This window comes from Argopecten irradians, chromosome 16, assembly GCF_041381155.1.
Source record: "Argopecten irradians isolate NY chromosome 16, Ai_NY, whole genome shotgun sequence".
NCBI classification, from domain to species: domain Eukaryota; kingdom Metazoa; phylum Mollusca; class Bivalvia; order Pectinida; family Pectinidae; genus Argopecten; species Argopecten irradians.
In genome coordinates, this window is record NC_091149.1 from 27867644 (window position 1) to 27891723 (window position 24080).

Below are 24080 nucleotides of genomic sequence, written 5' to 3' on the forward strand. Positions count from 1 at the left end.
GGAGTTTGTAATTCAGATAACCGGTATCCAGAGAGAGTAGTAGGGGTGCAATTTATTCCGTTTCCAAAACCTAAGAGTAATTTGGATCGTTGTCTACGTTGGATCAAGGCATGTAACCGCCCTCACGATCAGCTCAACGTCAACAAAGTAACAAAGAACACCTTTATTTGTTCGAAGGTAAGTTATGATAATATAGCGTTTTCGTTTGATATATTTAAAAAAAATCGTAATTTAATGCGCGATTCTTCAAATACGAGTGAATTACTAAGTACCTCTGCCGCTCTGAGCTCGCATAAATAACGTTAAACTTTCTACACTTCCTTTCCCGTCGGCCAAATTATAGAAAATATGTTTAAAAGGGCTATTAAATACACTATAAGCTTACATGTCAACTACCTAGATACCCAGCTTCAGAATGTGTGACTGTATAACATGTGTAACACACATGTGCGAAAAAGGACACGGGTATTACATGTACCGGGCCGGGGTTGACTTGAACAGCAGGTATCGCGTGTAAATTTGACACGTGTATTCTACCTGTGAATGAATATACAGACTACGAACGGAAGTGTTACGTAACAGACCTGATGTATGAACTTTTAATTATTATGATTATTAACACCTGTCATCGGTAATGGGGAGTGGATGTATAGGTATATACACGTTGTACATCTATAATATCGTGAGTCTCTTACATGTTAAATATATAATCATGGACTGCAAATACAGCGTGTATGCATATATATGTATGTGCTTGAATTGAATAAACAGACGTTCCCGATGCCTAAGTAGGAAAATCACTTTTTTTGTTTATTCTTTTCTCATTAGCACTTCCACGGAGAATCGGGTCCAACTGATTCGTTTCCTGATCCCATACCACACACATCAAACGGACACGTGTCTCTGCCAAGTCCTGCTAGACAGCCACCGAAAAGGAGAAAGCTTGTCCTGTCTTCTTTATCAAGGTGCTTGATTTATATCCTATTTAATTACGTAAATTGGTATTTTAACACTCGGAACAGTGATGCTTTTATCCATTTATTTCTCAACTTAATACGGCATATATCACTCTTCAAAGTTCAAAGAAGTTTACCAAACACTAAATCCATTATTAGCATCTGTGTCTGTGACCAGTAATGAATGAACATTAAATTTAAATTAATCATATATCCAGCTGGACATCATGGCCATCTTTACCGTTCTAAATATCGTTTTTTCAAACTTAAAAGAGATAGTATCATGTAACTGTAACAAACATTACTATAAGTGCAAGGACTTCAGGAAACATTTGAAGGGCTATGTATATATATGAATCTATAAAGTAAAAGCATTTTCATTTCATATTAATTACAATGAGATGTTTTCTTTAATTAAGTGCGACATGTGAGACACCTGCAGAGGATGATTTACCACTTGATGTAAAGAAAACACAAGAAAATGCCAGTCAGACTGAAAGTCCATGTATGTATACATTTTCAACATTTATTTATGGCCAAGAAAGGCCGAACATGTTCAAAATAAATATTTGAAAGTTTGGAGAGAATATCGCTCATACACTTTTGGTTTGGTTTAATTCTCTCTATAAATGTTTCCTTTGGTGTGAATACAACAAAGTCACAAAACTCAGCACCTGTTACTAGCAACTGTCCTTGCACTTGCGTGTAATAGGAGTGGTTTTCCCTAAGTTTCACACATGATTCTCTTTCTTCCAAACAGAAGTTTGGCAATGATAACGCCTCTTCTATTTTCATTTGCCTGGCACTGAATGGACATTTGATTTCTAAAATGCCGGTCTTGCCATTTTCACAAACTTTCCCGTCTGGTGTAGCCCCTAAATGTGGAAATGCTGGATTTATTATAAGTCCACAATCATGTACGTGATTACCAGCCTTTGCTACATAAGCTTTCCGCGCATTTTTTTCTTTTCTTTTTCCATACTCCATGGCGGCACAGCTTTGATTTTTGTTAAAAAGTAACCTGCTTAAATATTTGTCAGAGATTGTTTTTCTGTGCATAACCTCATGGAATTTTGATGCTGTTATCCTTGTTTGCCGAGCCTCAAACCATAGTGGACACTGTGCCTGATCCCGGGTACATTCCTCTAATTCCTGAGCTTTTTCTTGCGATATTACGATATCTGCAGGGAGGGGGTGGTATTCCTCTGGTAAATGTATAGGTGCTTTCTTTGGAAAAGGCAGATCTCCGCATACTGTATCTACAGAAGGCACATGTTTTGCTTCATAGAATTTTGCCTGAAAAAAAAAACAACAAAAAAAACATTACTTTAAAATGCACATTTATACTTTATTTGTCTTTTAATTTCAGATACTGACCCTTTAGAGTTCATGGGTATTACTTGTGAAAACGAAAGATTGAAAAGAGAGCTGTCCATCTTAATTTTGGATACAGAAAATGAGAAAAGGAAAGGTGCAGTTGTGGACGCGGCAAATCAGACAGATCACACAGAAAACTTTGACGTTCGGAGTTTGATAACCAATCCTACAAGGTTGAAATAAATATTACACAGGATTTACACCAGAACAGTTCCGCGGCATCCAAAAGTTCCTTATCCCTGATGATGAAGCCATACCTATTGCATTCCCCAAAAATAGGACAAAGGAAATAATGGCTATTGAAATATGCAACCAACTACTGTTGACTCTCATGAAACTGCGACACAACTTTGATTACGCAGATCTAGGATACAGATTTGGACTAAGCAAGCAAACTGTCGGGGTGATATTTACCCAGTGGGTAAATTACATGTATCTCAGATTTGGGGAAGTCTCAATTTGGCCACCAAGGGATACAATATTTAGGATGATGCCTAGCAAGTTTGCTGAGGAGTTTCCTACAACATTTGCTATTATGGATTGTACAGAAATAAAAATATGCAAACCATCCTCCTTGAAAGCACAATCACAGACATACTCTGACTACAAATCTACTAATACTTTAAAAGGTCTTGTAGCCTGTGACCCAAGGGGTTCCATCATTTTCTCATCTATGCTATTTTCTGGTGCGATATCGGACAAGGCAATATTTGAGGAATCTGGTTGCAAGAAAATGTTAAAAGATTTGGTAGAAATAGGATTCCTGAATGAAGGAGATGGTATAATGGCTGACAAGGGCTTTAATATAGAGTCAGATGTCACTGAATGTGGCCTAAAGCTAAACATTCCACCTTTTGCCCGTGCAGGTGTACAGATGAGCCAAAGTGATGCTTTGCTTACCAAAAAAATTGCAGCACATCGCGTGCACGTGGAAAGGGCAATAGCCCGAATCAAACGTTTCAAAATTTTATCTGGGCGAGTCCAGCTCAGTCTTCTAACAGTTATAAATCAGATTTGGTATGTGTGTTCATTCCTTACTAATTTCTTTATGCCCTGTATACAAGACAAGGAATGAATTAAAAACAATGTGTGGTTGATTTACATTTGACGTTATGTTTTGTAAAGCTTACATGTGTACTTAGTCCGCTGCCAACACCAACTTGACCTAAATGTGTATCTACAATCCTAGTTGGTTTCACTGCTACGTAACTGATAGGGAAGTTCATCAGTGATTTCAGGTGTTCAATATCTTTTTCCTCAACCTTGATTTTCCTGTAAAAGTAATATGGCAAATTTTGTAAAATTCATAGTAAAATTGTTTCTTAAATGTGTAAAAAAAACAATATGTCTTTCTATTTTTATGTTACCATAATTGTCATTGAATAAAAGTTATATACAAGTAATGAGTAATTAATCAAAAGATCGAGCTATATTGTCAGAGAAATATATTCAAGGGATATATGTATATGCATGTATATATGTGTATTGATATGTTACATTTAATAAAATGTATCATATGCGTACCGGCAATCTTTGATTGTGTTTTTAATTGGTCCTTGTTTTCTGTCGGGTTTAGGTTGTATTATAGTCATGTGTGGTACAGCCTCAGGTGTTATTTTTGATCCTCTTGGTATAGACCATTGTTGTTGGAAACATGTACTAGACAAATCCGCGGGAACATCCGACAGACCCATCATTTGCCACTGTGTCAAAGCAGTAATCAATCCGACAACGTGGGAACAACATCCGCTCGCACTGTTTGAAATACAAGCAGAATTACATAATGTACGATTAAAATCAACATTTTATTTATGCTCATTTTCAGCGTAAGATCAAAACAAAGTAATATATATGTGCTCTAATATAAACAAAGGCTGGGTGGTGGTCTACAAGTAATCACACATGGCCGTAATAAACATCGTAATCAGGTAAGTGTCCTGGTACCTGACGCTAATTAAATACCGACTCAGTGGGATGCTATACTGTAATCACGGTCCCCAATCAAGGTAGGTGTCAAATAAAGTTGTAAATAATTGGTGTCAAGGGTTTTCTGTGCAATTTGTCAGTAAATTGACTACGTACATTGTATAATATTTATGTCGTATTATATACTATGTATGCAAGGCAAACTTCCGATCGAGCTACAAACAACATACGCACCTTCAAATGACATTTACTATAGATTCTACACACTGTTACACGGAAACCTTTAATAATTAGAATGCTTGGATTTTACTATTAATTGGGCATATGTTTGGGATAAGCTTACATGAATACTGTACAATCGCGCAAACGTATACTGAATATATTTGCAATGACAATGATTATAAACATGTACGGTAAGCTACATAAAAAATGTATATATCTGTTGAGTTTGAAAGAAATTGCCGACTTGGAATTCATAATAAAAAGTCAAAATAAAATAAAGACAATATATACATACCCAGCAGTACATGAACAATGAGAGAGGTCCAGCTTCCCCGGAGAAATGTCAATGTTGATTTTATGCGGCGATTCGGTTTTTCGTTGACTCCGATGACATTTTGCGGACACGTGGATGATATCAACTGATTTGTAAAGATTAACATTCTCAAAATACCCTTCACTGAAGTACTTAAATCCCTGTTGCCTTGATTTGAGTGTTATTTTCAATTCTTTCAGATAATTTAAAGAGAAATCTGATGGTAAGTCGGTAAGCGATGTTCTACGTGATACTGCTGCAGCCGCCATCTTTGTGAAAGCTTGGCAGACGTAGCAACAGTATCTAAGTAAGATAATTGGGGGCGTGGTTAAGGGTCGTATGGCGATCGGTCAATTGCACAAACTATGATATTTATGAAGATTATCAACACAATTTGCCCTGTGTATGTCTATATGAAGATTATCAACACAATTTGCCCTGTGTATGTCTATATGAAGATTATCAACACAATTTGCCCTGTGTATGTCTATATGAAGATTATCAACACAATTTGCCCTGTGTATGTCTATATGAAGATTATCAACACGATTTGCCCTGTGTATGTCTATATGAAGATTATCAACACAATTTGCTCTGTGTATGTCTATATGAAGATTATCAACACAATTTGCTCTGTGTATGTCTATATGAAGATTATCAACACAATTTGCTCTGTGTATGTCTATATGAAGATTATCACCACAATTTGCCCTGTGTATGTCTATATGAAGATTATCAACACAATTTGCTCTGTGTATGTCTATATGAAGATTATCAACACAATTTGCTCTGTGTATGTCTATATGAAGATTATCACCACAATTTGCCCTGTGTATGTCTATATGAAGAATATCAACACAATTTGCTCTGTGTATGTCTATATGAAGATTATCAACACAATTTGCCCTGTGTATGTCTATATGAAGATTATCAACACAATTTGCCCTGTGTATGTCTATATGAAGATTATCAACACAATTTGCCCTGTGTATGTCTATATGAAGATTATCAACACAATTTGCCCTGTGTATGTCTATATGAAGATTATCAACACAATTTGCCCTGTGTATGTCTATATGAAGATTATCAACACAATTTGCCCTGTGTATGTCTATATGAAGATAATTTTTTCTTGGTCACTAGGATAGTTTTTATAGACAGGTTTGACTGTATCTATAAACAGGCATTTCATAACAGGCAAGGTAGATTGGTTGTGGATAAAAAAGTAAAAGTTTCCTAAGACAATGGAAACTGGATGGGACAGACATTACTGTACTGGCGATTCATGTTATACAACAATGTACTACAATGTATTACAGAGTAATTTTTCTTATCGCAGTGAAAACTTTAAAATTCACTCACCTACATCAACAGAAAATTGATAGGAGGCTAGAGCAGAATGTTATTAAAGTGGGAACAAAGATGAAAACTTACGCTGGTCAAAATGTTCAATATTTAATTCAAATATGAGAAAATCAAATTTCAGCAGTTTATTTAAATTTCTGCAATCTGGATTTTAAGAGTATAAATGATTCAACATCATTGTATTTCCTAATATTTCACAAATCAAGTTACCATGACAATAGCAACCACCCGCAAAATTGCAAAAGTAATGCAGTACATATTCGAACACTGTAACGTAAATTTAAAATCCACATCATTTGTTTACCCTGTCAGTGGTGCGTAATCTGATCCAATGTTTTCCTGGAGTAGAGCCTGGTAAAACGGGGACGTTTCTCCATCGGTCAGTAGTGTACAAATAATATTCATCGTGAAGGACTCAAATATATCGGTAACTCTGGGCAAAAAAATAATATAATTAATTAGTTAAATAAATTGTGATCTCATATTCAAGAGTTTTGTTCAACTTTTAAAAGATAGATAGTTGGATCAAAACAAAAAAACTAATTTAGTCTTCTTCCATATGGTCCAACAAGTGTATTAAGGCTGTTTGTTACAACTTAAAAATTTAATTTGATTTCTAAATCATAATTATTACAAATAAGCATAAGCATGATGTAGTTTTTTTCATAAGTCTGTTGTATGTGCTAAATTCATAACTTTATATCCCTGTATGTTTTGGTTTTGATAACAAAAAAATTGTACTGCAATCAAAACAATCTTCTTAATACTTCTTATACACATTACTGGTATAAGCAAGGTGTTCATGGTATACATACTCTGAGAGTAAAAACGTGGCAGAGACTGTCGTCTGTTTCTCAGTGCCTGTCGGGTCACGGGAACAAGTGATGTTGGCTTCTCTCTGTTAATCAAGTAAAATTATTCCATCTAACTTACTTAGTATTCTAGGTTATATACACCATCTTATCAATTAACCAAAATGCAAGTTGCAGACCAAAAAAGTCGGCCATATTTTAAACCTTATTGTACTCATGCACACTAATCCAGTAAACAAGCATATCTTTTTTATCCTTTGACACGCATTATTAAGTCAGCAATATACATGTAAAAGACTTGCAAGATGATGTAATATGGGATACAATGCTGATGTTAGAGACATCAAATGTTACAAAATATTGTTAAATCCATGGGATTTATACAACTTCAACTCTTCTCAAGGCGCTATGGTATTGGGTTGAGTACAGTATCTTGTAAAATCCATGTATACTTACAGGTTCACTCCACCGTGGCTCCAGTGGGACTCGGGTGTCAATGTTGATGCGGTCAAACTTATCTAGGTAGTTTCCATTGATGAGTTCCAGATTTCGCTCTAAGGGAAGGTCACCATAGGTCACAAACCTGTAAATTAATAGATTATAATAGAACACAGTACCTGGTATATGATAAATGTTGTTTTTTCTGAATATGTCTGGAATAGGTACTGTATAATAAGAAATGTTTGTGGATTGAAATTTAGCTGGTAGTTCATTCACATTTAAGCATTGATTTTAAGATGAAATCACAAGAGATTTTGCTTCCATTATGAATAAAAAATTCACAATCGTCAAAGAAAAAACAGCCATCTTGTCTTATTACTGGTAACACAATGGATAGGTGTAATATATAGCAATTCATAGACTGATGAATGCCAGCTTTGCTTGGTAAGGTACGTTACATAGTATAAGGGCTGCAGTGAAAATGTAAATATAGTGATATGAATCGTACCAAAACTGTTGTTTTTATATTCATGGTCCACAGTAACTACAAAAACAATGTAAGTTTTTACATTGCGATTTGTTTTGTTATAATGGGCATAGGAGGTCATGAATATGACAATGCATGAGATGGTTAATACACCAGGAAGATCATGATTATGTATAAAATGGTAATAGGCGGTTATGAATAATTATGAATGTACAGGTAATTATACTGTAATGACCAGATAAACTTACTTTGAGTTTGTGGGATGGTAGTGGGAGTGATGGAATTCTCGGAGTTGTTGCCAGGTGAGGTTCGTTATCGCTGGAGGGTCGCCCCCGGATACCACGCCGTACGTATGATTCGGCATCAGTTTGTTCTGGACAGCTTGCATAAAGATGTTCATGGAATCGGACTGAAACAAGCAGGTGTAAATTATCAATATTCTTTTCACTATTTTTAATGTTTAAAGAAATACATGAACCAACTTATTTTTTATTGCAATTAATTTGCGCATATTTCATAGGTGAAAAGAAATCAGATAAAGGAAATCAAGTAAAACTAAAAGTTTCTGATCACGAAGTTAAAATTTTACATTGGAAACAAACACAAATCAACCCACACACACTATTTTCAAAGACCATGTGACTAGGAGGGATGTGGTCAAACATGGTAACGGATATAAACTTATAAGCATAAGCATGCTATGTCCCTGCTTTACTTACGAACACGCCTTTCATCTCATTATACACAACACCTTTAAACTGGATCGGAGAGTCAGGATTGTTTGGGTCTTCATGTTCTAAACGCCATCCTTCTTGTCTGGAAATAAAAATGACAATCTACTAGTAATATTAATTTTCCTGCTAGGTAGTAATATAATAAAAGTTAAAAAAAAAGAAAGCTTGTGAAATCTAAATGATGATTTTTTTTTTTAACTTTTAAATTAAATACATGAAATGAGTTACGTATCGACTAAAGTCAAATCATTATTTGGTAGAAGTTATTTTTACCTGAAGTCAAGTTCTCTCAGCTGTGGGTAAAAGACTGCGTCTAGATATACTGACATCAGGTTCTCATAGTCCTTCTGATTCTGTGTGGAGAATGGGTAGGTAGTCCAGTCACTGGCTGTTAAACACAACACCCATTTCATTGTTAAATTTGCTCTTAACAGCACTAAAATAACCCGATAATGTCATAGTAACTACCCCTACCCACTGAAATGTCTACAAGATATAAATATGTATCCATTTCGTAATATAACGGAACAGGATGAGAACGGATACGTCGTGACATGGACAAAACAGATAACACTATAAATGCCCGCTCCCCTAGAATAAATTATTTAGAGAGTAAACCTTGGATTCCATTGCAAAAAAAATGTTCGTGTATTACCTGTCATGGCATTCATAAAAGTGGCTAGTGTCCTGTTGATCATTTTGAAGAAGGGGTCCCTTACAGGGTATTTCTGCGATCCACACAAAGTGGTGTGTTCTAGGATGTGGGGCACTCCTGTATCGTCCATAGGTGTAGTCCTGAACATCACACTGTTGGTCAAAGAAGGTCAGAGGTTACATAGTAATGTCAGGTCAAATGTCAGAGGTTAAGAAACAGTGTCACTATATACACCGGAGATCAAATATCAGAGGTTACAAGTTTATGAATTTCTCCACATCAATATTGTATTTAAAGTTATGCATCATAATTTCATTTGTAAAATCATGTTTTAAATTCTAAACATTTCAAAGTATTGAAAATAAATTTTGCTAATAGATCTAGAATATAAATCTTGTTTTCTTCAAAACATTAACTGAGAACAATCTGCAAATGTCCTACCTAACTTAACTGAGAACAATCTGCAAATGTCCTACCAAACTTAACTGAGAACAATCTGCAAATGTCCTACCAAACTTAACTGAGAACAATCTGCAAATGTCCTACCAAACTTAACTGAGAACAATCTGCAAATGTCCTACCAAACTTAACTAGGTGGGCTAAAAATTGTTAGCATTTTCAATAAATTTCTTCAATCTTGTTTGTTATGGTTAATATTTCCAAACAGCTATGACTTACTTAGTATAAATTATCCATTACAACATATCATCATGAGTTTGTAATATCACATCAGTTTACGTAAGTATCAGGTATTGTAGTTTGTACATACCTGAATGTGTTGTTGCTGTCATCCCGGGCAAAGTGACAATGCTGAGCACCTGTTTTATCATGTTCTAAACCCACCCCTGTAGTCATGAGTTCTGGGATCTCAACCACCTATAAATACAGGTAATACACAGGTAAAATAACAATACATGTAATAAACAGGTAATATACAGGTAAAATAACAATACAGGTAATAAACAGGTAATATACAGGTAAAATAACAATACATGTAATATACAGGTAATACACAGGTAAAATAACAATACATGTAATAAACAGGTAATATACAGGTAAAATAACAATACATGTAATAAACAGGTAATATACAGGTAAAATAACAATACATGTAATAAACAGGTAATATACAGGTAAAATAACAATACATGTAATATACAGGTAATACACAGGTAAAATAACAATACATGTAATAAACAGGTAAAATAACAATACAGGTAATATACAGGTAAAATAACAATACAGGTAAAATACATGTAACACACAGGTAAAATAACCAGGTAATATACAGGTAAATAACATCACAGGTAATATACAGGTAAATAACAATACAGGTAACACACAGGTAATACGCAGGTAAAATGACAATACCAGGTAAAATACAGGTAATACACAGGTAAATACCATCACAGGTAATATGACAAGGCAATAACAGGCAAACAACTACACAAGTAAATTAACAATACATGCAATATACAAATGTACAGGTAAAATGACAAAATAGTAAATATGCAGGTAAAAGCACAGCATCAAAGTAAGATAGGCAAACTACAAAACAGGTGAAATGCACAAAACCAAACAGAAAAATCACAAACAACTAGGTTACATTTCTTCAAAACTTCAACACAGGTGAAAAATAAGATATAAAGGTAACACTAATAGGTATGTAATATTATACATGCACAACTCCATATGCAGATTTTTACAAGTAACTACTGTTAAAAAATAACATCCTAATAGCAGCATCTGGTCCTCAAGAGAGTAAATAATTTGTCAATTTGGGGATTTAATGATTAGTAATTGGAAACAAAAATAGTGTATTTTCCATGGAATATACATATTCAATCCATGAGTTAGATTGGTAGGGGAAATTTAAAACTGACAATTATCATATTACCCTCTTCACAGTGTATCCATGTAGTCTGTCTCCATCTTTTAGACTCCGGACAGCATCTTGGGCTGATGAAGATTTGCATCGTCTAAATGATGATCTGCACATTGTGAAAAGAATAATAAATATTCACCCAAAGTTCACTTCCCTCCAAAAGTTCTGTTACAAATATCAAAAGTTGCTGGCAATTTGTCTCAGGGAAAACTCAGGAAAAAACAATTAATGAGTTACAGAAGATAAATAAGTTGATAAATAACACAGGGACCTGGCACGAAATTTTTTAACCAATAGTATACATATATATATATTATAGTATCAAGGGTATGAACTCGGCGGTCGAAAAAAACGGACCTATTTTTTTAAAACCGTGATTATTTTAATAAATTGGTTCTATACAACATTGACGGATATCTTACATTAAAGAGAAATAATTTATCTTTCCATTGAGTGCTTGATGAACAAAATTGGCCAAGTATTGACGAAGTTATGGCTTGATGAATCAGGAAATTTACGTCAAATATGCTAGGTAGACATTTCCCTGTCCGGTCGAAATGTCGTCTCGGCTCTAATGGGTACCTCAAAAACCAAGCCAAAATCACAAAATCTACGCTTGTGGTGGTAAACAGTACCCATAACTGTGTTCATCCACAATCTCCTTTGGAGGTGTCGTGACCCGTACTTTGTAGAAACTCCATTTAAACATCGTGTAGCTCACTTACTTTAACCGTCACCGCCATGTTCATTTTTCTCTCGGAACGCTCCTCGACTTTACATATCGTGACTACATTATGCAAATTATGTAGTGTTGTGCTTGTGGGTAAACTCGAGAAGCGTTCCGAAAAACAAATGAACATGGCGGTCACGGTTAAAGTAAGTGAGCTACACGATGTTTAAATGGGGTTTCAACAAAGTACGGGTCATGACACCTCCAAAGGAGATTGTGGATGAATACAGTTATGGGTACTGTTTACCACCACAAGCGTAGATTTTGCGATTTTGGCTTGGTTTTTGAGGTACCCATTAGAGCCGAGACGACATTTCGACCGGACAGGGAAATGTCTACCTAGCAATTTTTGCGTGAATTTACCGATTCATCAAGCCATAACTTCGTCAATACTTGGCCAATTTTATTCATCAAGCACTCAATGGAAACATAAATTATTTCTCTTTAAGGTAAGATATCCGTCAATGTTGTATAGAACCCATTTATTAAAATAATCACGGTTTAAAAAAAATAGGTCAGTTTTTCTAGACCGCCGAGTTCATACCCTTGATACTATAATATATATATATGTATACTGTTATTTTCAAAAAAATTGTGCCAGGTCCCTGTGATAAATAATATATATTGATGCCTGTATGAAAAAGTTTACATATTTCTGTATTTTATGTATATCTGTAAAACTGCGCTTATAACAGAACTTTTGGAGAGCAGTGTGTTACATGTACATTTGTTGATGTGTATTAAGTTAAATGACTGCTTTTCAACTAGTCTGAGAGTTTCTTTTTATTATCAAATTACCGTAATCATGTATGAAACTTGGAACATACAACTTCATAAGATGGGACCCTACAGTAAAACTAGATTGACTTACATTACTGAAAGAAATTTTACAAGCTAAAGAGACAACATTTTTTTTAAGAAATGAAATGATTTAAATAATTATTTATTTGTACATAAACGACTTATAGCTGTGCCTCATCTGTAGTTTCATATGGAAGGTAAAACTATCTATGATAAAAAGAATTAATTTCTACATCCAAGAGATAATGATTAACCCAGTGGTTTCACTATCTTTCAGGAGAGGTGATACACTTGCAATTTCTGGGTGTGTTTTTCTACAATTGTATGCTATCTCTCTATATGTTCTATCTAATGTAAGTTGGCTCAAATCAGAGAGATAATTAAGGAAGATTTTTAGGGCATTTTCAAAGTTTGTGGTTGAATTTCATGGAGAATTTGGTCTGTGACGGGCTGTTCCAATGACTGATGCACCTTGAAAAAAACTCAAGGTGAAAGATTTGGGATGTCAACACTCGGCACGCCTCGTGTTGACCTGCCAAAATCTTACACTTCAGGTTTAGATGCACGTATCCTCTGACAGACCATGCTTGATTCTATAAAGTTGTCACTTTGCTCATGTTTATTACAAGCATATAATTTGTGGTATAAACAATGCGAACGTAAAACACGGTTCAGTGGTTACACTACAGTGTATCTGGTTAAGCTTATGCATGTTATGAAAACAAAAAAAATAACATGTTATTATTTTTTTTTCTTTCTACCTTGCCAGCGAGGCTACAGTCCTCTGATGCGCCAATCGGGATATGTGAAGCATGTTTGTCTGCAAGTGTACGTAAGTGTCTACTTAAGATGAAACTAACTAGGTTTAGCACAAAACATTATCCGCTAAGAGCTGATGAAATTGCCGGGCTTGACGAAGCATAGAGGCTGACATGTTGTGACTCCGCAGTAAATATTACACAACCATGTTTAAAAAACAATCAAGAAAATTACCATATTTCTGAATCTAAAATAAATCTTTTAATTTAAAGGATAACAACGAAAACTCAAATAATTTTAAATGTAATGATATATATTATTTTCTTATTCCGCAGATTCTGGAACGAAGACTTCTCATTGGCCAATAGTAGCCTGTATGATATTTGTCAACACTGTCACAGCTGCCAGCACTGAAGTTCCTTCTGTTTATTACATGGAATTCGTCGCCTTCAGGACATGCGAAGTAAAATAAGTTTTGTTATCCTGATAATTTAAGACACTTGGAATTCCGTGATGCGTGTGGAATTCTGAATGTTTGTCCTGAGTGTAAACTACGTCACCTGCCATTTCTCAGCTCTAACACTGTCAATCTGCTAAACCACATTCAACCAGAAACATATTCTGATTCAACTAGTACCAAAATTGACATATATGATTACCATAATATTTTGTCAGTAAGATCGTTATTTTTTTCCAGGACACCATTGTTTTCCATAGAACTCTACTGTATGGAAAACATTTCTAAATCAGCTACATTTATAAACATTTTTATACAGCAGCCATGACCATGACTTGTACAAATGTAATTTGTTTAAGAACAGAAAAATAAATATATGTCAGACCGATCAGGATTTAAACCAGAATCGCTGAACACCAGCCAGATGACAATAAAACAATATGCGCCATGTGTAAATTTTTCACATTTTAATTAACAACTTCTCAAGTTTTACCAATACCATTTATAGCTTAAACTTAAAGGGACAATTCACTTGGGCTAATTCTTTTACATAACCAAGAAGCAAAATATGGCATAAATGTATTGTTCTGCATTTCTTATGAAACATATAATACAAAATATTGACAATTCCACGTCATTGTTAAGTATTTTTGATTGATACCATTGTAATTACAAATCATTGATCAATACGATTATAATTATAAGCAGGTACAGTAAGTACTCTGTACCCATACCCGAGCCAAAGTCACGCATGTTATCCAAATGAACTACATAACCACTGAGGAGGTAATAAAATGACTTATAGGCAAGAACATTCACCTAATAAGGTAAACCACTACTGTCAGCGTCTCAGCGATTTGAGCGGTTCTAGACAAAAGTTGCATTACTCTATGAGCAAGGGACAGGGTTCAGCATACAAGATGTTCGACCGCAATGTGTAATGGCAGACAGCGAGCGAGTTTGAAAGTTTCACATGCATTTCACCACCATGGGTTTTTCTAGCATATCACTGTAAAGCCGACTGATCTAATTTCCATTAGAACTATTTTTCCCCATATATGTACAAATTTTAAAGTTCTCTTAGATTCAATTATCCCTTTAAAATTGCCTGCAATATCCTAAATAAGCTATATATACATGTAGCTGATATGTGTTGTTATTTTTTGAGTCAATCTGAAATCCAAGATGGCTGCCACTGTCACCATCTAAAAAACACATTTTGAACTTCCTCTCAATTGTTATGACAGATTGATTTCTGGTGTAGGGCCAGAGCACACTGTTATATCAAATGGTGGAATTCGTTGATGACGTTTGGTATCAAGCCAGGTCATCTCTGATTCAGACCAAGGTAAGTGACGCTTCTTGGGCCTGGCCCGATACCAAACGGTGTTGCCGAGTTCCACCTTTTGAAATAGCGGTACGTGCTGGCCCTACATGAGATATATATTTGTCATTATGTCTTAGTCTGGTGTCAGGGCTAAAAAATACTTAGAACAGCAATTTATTGGTACAGCAAAATCTTAATTTACACAGATTATTTTTCATGTTTTAGAGTCAATGCAGTAATGTGGTACACAATGGCTAACGCCCAACTGTCATATGAGCTATCGGAACGGTTAATAAGAGCGATCAGTAACTGGCAGACATTTACTACAACACCAGATAACGATATAGAGGATCTGATAAACCAGGGCGCTGATGTGAACCGACTCCACGGAACGCTTCTACCTCTTCACTGTGCTTGTATGATACCAGATAGAACTACCTTAAAGCTACTCCTAGAAAGAGGAGCAAGGGTAAGTTATTCAGTGTTTGAAACTTTTATATGGTAACAGAAGAGGAGGAACTCCTGTAGCCAGACTTATGTTCGAACTCAACAGGGCTTGCATTTACACCATCCCCATATTTTAAGCATAGAAAATCAAAAGACCCTATTTTTTTGCTGGAATTTCATTACAGTTACATAAGGGGATCCCATTTTATATGATGAGGCCCATGACCGCCAAACACTGGCTGGATGCTCTATTGATTGCGCTATATCTATCTGGTAGCTAATGGTCAACCCATTATCCAGTTCCGCTACAGTTTTAACATTTATGACGTTTTAAAGCAGCAATGATTTTTCTATGTTTCTAAATGTATGTATTTTTTAGATCATCCGACCCGAAGGGTCAGGATGACCTATTGTCATCATGCACCGTCGGCCGTCGGCGCCGTCTGCCTTCCGTAAACTTTTCATTCAAACAACGTCTTCTCAATAACCAAAAGGCTAAATTCATTTAAACAACTTCTTGTAAATAACTAAGAGGCCCAGAGACCTGATATTGGGCTTGTGGCATGCTGGGATGAAGAGCTATCAAGTTTGTTCAAATAAATGATCTAGACCTTCATTCCAGGTTACAGGGGTTAAATAGGTTAAAATCTTGAAACGACTATGTTGTATTGTGCCAATAGTTAGATAATTGTTCAGGTCCATGGGCCTCTTGTTAAAACTTTTGGTCAAGAGACGGACCATGGTATATATAAAGCTAAGCGTTCCAACAAATTCACTGGAAAAAATGGTATTACATTCACAAAAACATGACAAAACAGTCGATACCTATACTTAGATATTGCAGATAACTTTGCAATATGCAAAAAGAGAACAATATTTTAAAATATTTTTGGCCACATAAAGCAATGTTAGTTTTGCACATTTCAAGATGTAATTTCTTGAAAACTCAAAGTAAGCTTGATGGTTTTCAAGTTGTGTAAAACATCAAATCTGTAATATTTATGACCACTTAATTAAGCATTGGTTGTCATATTTTTGACATGCATTGGTGTGTAACATACATTGGGTGTTCTAGCATATCCAGTGGTGCGGGTTAGCGGACCATGATAAATATGCTAGAATACCCAATGTATGTAACACCCCAATGCATGTCAAAAATATGACATATGCTTATATTTACATTTAAAGTAGTCATTTTCGTTTTTTAAAAAAAATAGACAAAAATTAAGCATGAAAATAAAACTTACACATCTGCAAAGAAAAAATGTCAGTCGATGGAACAGCCTATGATTTGGCGGGAAACATTGTGTGCCACAGGCTTAACTTCTGGTATGTTTTCATGGACAACCAACTAAATAATAGCAGTAGATGAAATAGTCCCATCAATAAACCAGATATACAAATATAGATACAACACTTCAATCCATTTCAAATATTTTAATTAGAATATAAATTGTCATATTGGTCAATTTTAAGAATATTTTAACAGTTTTTGCAGTGAACTCTCGCACTGACTTGAACCCAGTGTATACGCGACCTTTTGAACTTTGATTGTGGTGTTAGTATACCAGAGCCTAACTGCCAATCTTAATATTGGAAAATAACATACATTGGGCTTAGTAGCAACATATAGATACTGTGCAGTGGTAATGTAAATATAGATATATCCCTTATAAACAAAACAGCTTTTTAATTTTAAAAGACAAGTCCAAAGACGGAATGTTCAAGTTCTGATTTCTGTTGTGTCACTGTTTCAGGTAAATGACATAGATGGCTATGAGAGGGCAGCTTTACATTATGCAGCTGAGAGAGATGCCCTCTGTGTAGAAATTTTGTTACAAAATGGTGCCGACCTCAACATCCCCGACGGAAACCTTGATACTCCTCTCCACTGGGCAGCTTTTAAAAACAATGTGGATTGTGTGAGACTACTCCTACAGAACGGAGCGAATGTCGATGCTCAGGACTATAACCTAGACACGCCTCTCAGCTGGGCGTCACGGAAGGGTCATATAGCTGTGATAAAGTTGCTTCTAGAATACAATGCATCGGTAGACTTAAAAAATCTGCATGGTCATACACCAATAATGCGGGCAGCTATGATACAAGTGAGCGGGTTAAATACGGATGCTGACGACGCCTGCCTAGAACTGCTTTTGAAAGCCTCTGGACAGTTTGATATACGAACAGAAAATGGACAGCTATGGACCAAGGTTGAGCAGGACAATAAGTTGAGGGAGATGTTAATTCCTCTGTGTGAGAATGTCAGAACTTTACAGGATATTTCCCGCCATGTTGTTCGGAGGAAATTGGGGTATAGATTCTTGCCAAATGTTATACCAAAACTTCCTATACCTCAGCGCCTCCGGGAATTCATTTTACTGCAGAGATAAATTCTTAGTAAACTTCTGATATGCTACATGTAAGGTTATCTTGTAGGGTAGGAATCATACTATGATATTGTTAAAGTAAACAGTCGGGCAAGGATGGCTAAAGTCGGTAAAAATGGTATGAATGTATCCAGTATAATTTCTTATGAAATAGAAATAGAATATCTCCCGTCAAAATCTGTCTGCGTACGAAGAAATTAATTTCAAGTATAGGAATCCTAAAACGTCCTCCCGGCTCACTATGTCCGTGGTTACATTTCCACGCAGCCTCGCTTTCAATGCTTCAACTTTTATTTATTTCAATGGTCAGAACTGGGAAATGTAAGCAGAACTTGACCGTTGTATTAATATGTGAGAACTTTTGGAAGGCCAATGAACGCATTTAGACTGGTTTTCTTTGCCCGACTATTCACTTTAAATGTGTTATTTTACATATTACATAATTTGGCTGACCACCAGAACAGAAGTGTCTGTAAAAATCTGCTAAGTTAAATCCTATAGCCCCACTCCCGCTGTACCTCTCCCCAATTTCTAGTTTTAAAACCTAAACTGTTATATCCCCTTATTTGGCCACAATTTGTATTGCACTTCCTCCTATAGAAATGCCAAAACTTTATAACATTATTTATCTCCCCTTATAATTAGTTTCTATACAATGCTACTATCTGACAAATTGTTCATCGTAGTCTGTGTTGAGAGAGGAGAGGGGATAAAGACTTCAGAAAAAAAAGAGAAGGGATAAAGATTTGAGTAGAGTTTGTTACCTAAATATTATCTCTAAGCAACCAAACGAAGCAACCAACCAACTAACAAACTTTTCTTCAGATGCAGTGTTACTATCTGAAGTATATTCATTTAAAACTAGAGCTAGATTATCTCCCCCTAGTTTGTCTAAAGTGCTGTTATCTGAAAAATGTTTCATTTAGAACTATTTAATCTCCTCCTAGTTTGTTAAAGTGCTAATATGTGAATACCATTTCATTTAGAACTAGATTATCTCCCCTAGTTTATAATTCATTTTGAACTAGATCATCTCCCCCTAGTTTGTATTAAGTGCTATTGTCTGAAGAATGTTTCATTTAGAACTAGGTTATCTACTCCTAAGGTCAGACCTACTTTGTATAAAGTGCTACTATGTGAAGAACTTTTCATTTATAACAAGATTATCTCCCCTAGTTTGTATGAAGTGCTATTATGTAAAGAAATTTTCCTTTAGAACAAAATTGACCCTCATCAATAAACATTCAACGAGGAATAAGGAATACATATTTTGACAGTGGTTAAAGTTATCCAGGGTTTTGTTACATAAAATATATAGGGGCAATTTGGGACCATTTAAACACTTTAAGCACAGGACTTAGATTCTACAGCTCTATACATGTAGACACATATGTGTAATACTGTGTCTGTATAAAAAAAACAAATTTGGGGCATATTCGCTATGCAAATGCAAGGAATCAGAATTTGAGTAAAAGAACTCTAGGTATAGGTAATACAGTATCTAGAAGTAAAACACAGCTGTGATGTCATCTATTGTTACTTAAGCATTGAAGTCACTATTTTTTAATTTTATCAAGGTATGAAAGAAATTTTGTTTGCAAACGCGGATTAATTTTCCAATCTTCTTATTAAAATGAAATACGTTTCCACTTACGATTCCATTGATTTTTTCCAATGGATAATTTTTCCAAATCAAATTAATTACAATCTGATTAAAATCATATATTGATTTGCATGCTGTTCCGGTAAACTTACTTTATGTTACATCATGTTTTGGAGTGTAGAGTATCTGACTGAAGATACAGATCTGTGTAGTTTAAATACACTTGACTATTGCTATTGTTTGAGGTATAGCTGAGACAAAATCTTCTTGTATACTCAGTCTGTCAGTAGTTATTAGTTACAGTAAATCCTGCACAGGAATTGTATGTAAAGGTATGTCTACATAAAAAGACAAACTGTATTGTCTAGATCTAGAACTACCTAATATCTTGATTTATTCCACTTTGCTGATTTCTTATTAATAAAGCCTAGGATTTATATAGTTTTTGCTGATGTGCAGCTGGTAGCCATGTATGTGCTAAAACAATTTTTTTATTCAATTACAAAATAATGTTTTCATGTAATCACACATGGGTTCTATTACCGATGTGTATTATTTTTGTAGAAATTTTATTGTCTCTAATTAATCGTGAAAAACATGAGAGCACTTTTATCACATAACTAGCTCATTCAGTCATGTCATATGGCCATATTATTAATATCATAAGCCACACATGTATAAATATAACACTATTGTGACATCACAGGTAATAATGACTTCATAATCAACGTATGATTTAGCATGATTATTTCGGTAGACGGAACATCAAATCCTATTCTGATTACGGCCTCTATTATAGAAACAAAATTGAAAGTTTTGCTATATTTCCATAAATACTAGTTATGTGATAAATAGAATCTTACACTCTTTGCTACATACGTAATGGGCTTGTGACGTATCAAATTATTGAACTTGTTATAAAAATTTGATAAGCTTCATTATTACATAGTCACTCTCTTATGTTATGGCACATGACCTTCAATTACATCTAATTAATAGAAATCAATGTTTTCATTAACTTTTCTGTACTGGTGAAAGAAAACGGTTGTATGATGTGACTTAATTAAACAATGTATTTCTGATATTCTGTAGAGCAACCACCTTGACATTTTGTATAAAATTGGTCGCCCATATTTTCAAAATTAAATGTGATGTTTGTTGACGTTTTCTCATGATACAAAAAATCTTTTCAAATTGCTCACCTTTAACGTCTAGTCTACATAAGGATAGATTTGTGATTAACAAGATTTTGACATGATGTACCAGATGGACAAGAGTGGTTGGGGGGATCCCTACCATCAAATCACCCCCCTGGGCACTTACCAGTATTAAAAGCAACAAATAAGAAAAGATAATAAAGATCAATTTTATTATCACCAAAACTTTATATAAACAAAGAAAAATCTAGCTCTATTTTATAGTGCTTTACTGACTATGCATTCATATTCAAGGAAACCCGGCCATTGCTGTCACCAAGGTGACTTAATTCATTGCCATTATTAGATAAAAGGCAATTTATTTACTGCATTGTATAATCATGATACATCATGGCAATGAATTGCTGCAATTTTATTCATTGTGGTAAAATTTTTAATTCATTCAATTAGTGATTTCTGTTAATTCATTTCCAAGTGACTTATCAATGTCCAAGAGATCAACGTGTTATATTTTTAAAAGTATTTTAGTTATCGCTGTAATAGGTACATGTATACTATATTTTATCATTTTATAAAGACTATACTGTTGATTGATCAACAGAAATTAGAATTTAAGACATTAAAACCTCAGGGAAAGTATCCCTGTTTATTAAGAGTTTACAGTAAAGAAATGCTTATCATTGACTACAATTACAATTGTTTGTGTATAATACTCTTACATAATCTGTTGTCTAAAGTGAACGGACATCCCAGATTTTAAATTGATATTTAAAAGCATACAATATTTTATGATTTCCAAAATTGCATTTTGTACATGTATATGTATCTTATAAAAGGCTGTTAAGTAATGTTGAACATTTTTATTGATAAATAAATCCAAAGTTTACAAGTGCTACAGTGGATTTGGAGTTTGTTTTTAGTAACAAAAATTCCTCTTTTTTTCCCACTCCTTTTCATTTATTACATAAAATGACATGTTGTATTCCATTCCTAATTGATGACATTATTAAAAGTCTCTTTTATAGGCTGTAAATTGAAGTGATAATCCATGGATTAAGTGGATTAATCGACTTGTATAAGTACAGTGATACCCATTTGGTAAGGTAGTGAAATCAGGGGGTATAACTCTGATAGACATGTAGGTTTATAACCAGTTTTGAACTATCTAAGGAGAAACTGTACATCTCACAAATCTACACAAAGTGAAGTTAGGAATTAGGTTACAGCATGACCACCTGTGTATGGTCTAATCTCAATCAGATGAATCGACAGTCTTAACCTATAACCTCATATACAAAATTGGCCTGCAGTGACTATACTATTTAATCTCGTGCTATGAAGCCCAGGCCCAATCATCATCTTGTAAACCTCATATTGAGAACAATTATCTGCCTAGGTCTAATTGTTTTACAGTCTTTGAAACATATTTGCTTTTGATAAATCATCATGTGTGTTTATTGATACCCCAAAAGTCTAATATTAAAAGTAATAATAAATAATTCAGATTTGATAAAATTTTCATCAGGAATTTCACAAGTTTCAGCACTGCCACTTTGGCACATGCTAACTTGTAGCCTAAATAGTTAATAAACTTTAATTCAAATTGATTCTAATACAAATAATTTTGGCCTTCTGTTCAGTGCTCACCCCTATGAGGTAGGCTTTGGGTTCTGTCCCCTGGCCGAGACACACCATATTCTTTAAAAGTGGTAGTTTCGACTGGTTCGCCCCTTGTCAGTATAATGTGACCGGGTGGGGTGTGTTGCTTGGTGTCTTCGGCAGCATGCTTCAGTGATATAGCACTATAAAAAGGGCAACAGTTCCACTATACAAGAAGACACAACATGGACATACTGCAATCTCCAAAAACACGCACCTCACACTACACACACGCTACACACTGCATACATGGGAGGCCGTCCTTACATGACACTGGCTGTTAGAAGGGCGTTAATTAATCAAACAAACAAACAGCAAATACAGAGTACCGATACAGTTACGGAATGTGTGGAGTACCGATACAGTTACGGAATTTGTTTCTGTGGTGTAAATTTGCGTAATATGTCAGAACAAGATACATAGCTAATATAATATAGAAAGTATATACACCGTAACTATCTAAATCTCTGGTTAAAATAAGACCATGGATCGTTCTTTATTTAGCTACATGTATATATGTATCTTTCAACACTATGGAATCATGTTATTATTTTCATTCTGATCATTTGTCTAAAATTTTCGTTTTCTTTATTGATTTTCGTTATAATCAGAAACGTATATACATATATGTATTTATTGTTATAATATAACATTATAAATATTAAAGATAACACACAATTAATCATTTCATTGTTGAATATATGTACATATTAACTCACTAAAGATACATGTAGATGACATGACAATCTTGACTATGGAAGCTAAAACATTAGTGCTATCAAAAAGTATATATATGTGGTGTATTATTTTAACTTGAGTATGGATACATGGTTGTCATTTAAAATTACCGTTTCTTAATATATTTTGCGGCTTGTTTTTTGTGAACAAAATGGTTTCATGTAGCAGATAGTCAATACATCAAGTATTTATAAATAACATGATACCTAATCTATGTACGTCTATAAATATATACATGTTTGTTAAAGTTATTGACGGATACCAGTTAGGTACTATCTAAATCTCACAATACGGAAAAATGACATGTACATTAAACAATTACAACGAGTTTGGTTTAAAGAATAAATAAAAAATATATATAATAATTTCTGCTTCTGATACGGTACACAGTATAAAGTGCACATACTTCGATAGAAACAAGTGCGCGCACTTTTATGAATCCTGGTCCGTTCACCAAATTTAATTGAATTTATTAATTGCACGAAATTGCTATTAAGTTTCTTGATTGTTAAAACAATGTTCCAACACATACAACATTTTACTACAGTTTTATTACAATATGTTTTTGTGTAAAGTTTTAATAGTGCAAGCAACACTGTACAACAAAGTTGTTAATTCTGATACACTATCGTTTGGGCACGCACCGATTTCCATTTTAAACGGTAATTTCGGCAGGTGCACATATTGCATCTGTATTCTGGCCAGTAATTTTCATATTATAGGCCTAATATTAAATTCCAAGACACGAACAAACGCTTGTAAAGATTTTTAATTTCACCGTTCAACTCAGGTGTGCGTTTTGAATAAATAAATATTCATGAGTAAACGTCATGATGAAT

General features: G+C 34.5%; 4 protein-coding genes across 4 annotated transcripts in view; 2 read left to right on the forward strand and 2 right to left on the reverse strand.

The window, feature by feature from the left end:
- The window catches only part of LOC138310136 (presequence protease, mitochondrial-like), a 33408-nt gene extending 19768 nt beyond the window's left edge, over window positions 1-13640 (reverse strand). The window contains exons 1-10 of the mRNA XM_069251265.1: window positions 13466-13640; window positions 11186-11279; window positions 10058-10164; window positions 9289-9440; window positions 8907-9021; window positions 8619-8715; window positions 8148-8308; window positions 7428-7554; window positions 6975-7057; window positions 6464-6592 (exon numbers count right to left, since the gene is read on the reverse strand). Of these exons, the coding sequence (XP_069107366.1) occupies window positions 6464-6592; window positions 6975-7057; window positions 7428-7554; window positions 8148-8308; window positions 8619-8715; window positions 8907-9021; window positions 9289-9440; window positions 10058-10164; window positions 11186-11279; window positions 13466-13518 (1118 nt within the window). The 5' untranslated portion in view covers window positions 13519-13640. The remainder of the gene's footprint in view (window positions 1-6463; window positions 6593-6974; window positions 7058-7427; window positions 7555-8147; window positions 8309-8618; window positions 8716-8906; window positions 9022-9288; window positions 9441-10057; window positions 10165-11185; window positions 11280-13465) is intronic.
- On the reverse strand, window positions 1025-5151 carry LOC138310468 (uncharacterized). Its single transcript, XM_069251698.1, has 4 exons — window positions 4777-5151; window positions 3858-4088; window positions 3464-3605; window positions 1025-2252 (listed from the first exon to the last, which is right to left on the reverse strand). Exons 1-4 carry the CDS (start codon window positions 5061-5063, stop codon window positions 1476-1478), a joined length of 1437 nt encoding a protein of 478 aa, XP_069107799.1. The 5' UTR covers window positions 5064-5151; the 3' UTR covers window positions 1025-1475.
- LOC138310469 (uncharacterized) lies at window positions 2485-3856 on the forward strand. Its single transcript, XM_069251699.1, has one exon. It carries the CDS (start codon window positions 2626-2628, stop codon window positions 3406-3408), a length of 783 nt encoding a protein of 260 aa, XP_069107800.1. The 5' UTR covers window positions 2485-2625; the 3' UTR covers window positions 3409-3856.
- A 173-nt stretch (window positions 13641-13813) lies between the features above and the next one.
- On the forward strand, window positions 13814-20124 carry LOC138310354 (ankyrin repeat and SOCS box protein 8-like). The gene is made up of 3 exons (XM_069251547.1): window positions 13814-13926; window positions 15473-15716; window positions 17452-20124. The coding sequence occupies exons 2-3, from the start codon at window positions 15486-15488 to the stop codon at window positions 18085-18087; spliced, it is 867 nt and encodes a 288-aa protein (XP_069107648.1). The 5' UTR covers window positions 13814-13926; window positions 15473-15485; the 3' UTR covers window positions 18088-20124.
- Window positions 20125-24080: the final 3956 nt, after the last annotated feature.

Bases quoted from the DNA above. Each gene is read 5' to 3' on its own strand.
- LOC138310469 (XM_069251699.1), top strand. From the start codon at position 2,626: ATGGCTATTGAAATATGCAACCAACTACTGTTGACTCTCATGAAACTG.
- LOC138310468 (XM_069251698.1), bottom strand. From the start codon at position 5,063: ATGGCGGCTGCAGCAGTATCACGTAGAACATCGCTTACCGACTTACCA. The intron at 3,606-3,857 runs GTACGCATATGA...TTACTTTTACAG, and splicing joins AACACAATCAAAGATTGCCG to GAAAATCAAGGTTGAGGAAA. The intron at 2,253-3,463 runs GTAAGCTTTACA...TTTTTTTTTCAG, and splicing joins GCAGCGGACTAAGTACACAT to GCAAAATTCTATGAAGCAAA.
- LOC138310354 (XM_069251547.1), top strand. From the start codon at position 15,486: ATGTGGTACACAATGGCTAACGCCCAACTGTCATATGAGCTATCGGAA. The intron at 15,717-17,451 runs GTAAGTTATTCA...TCACTGTTTCAG, and splicing joins TCCTAGAAAGAGGAGCAAGG to GTAAATGACATAGATGGCTA.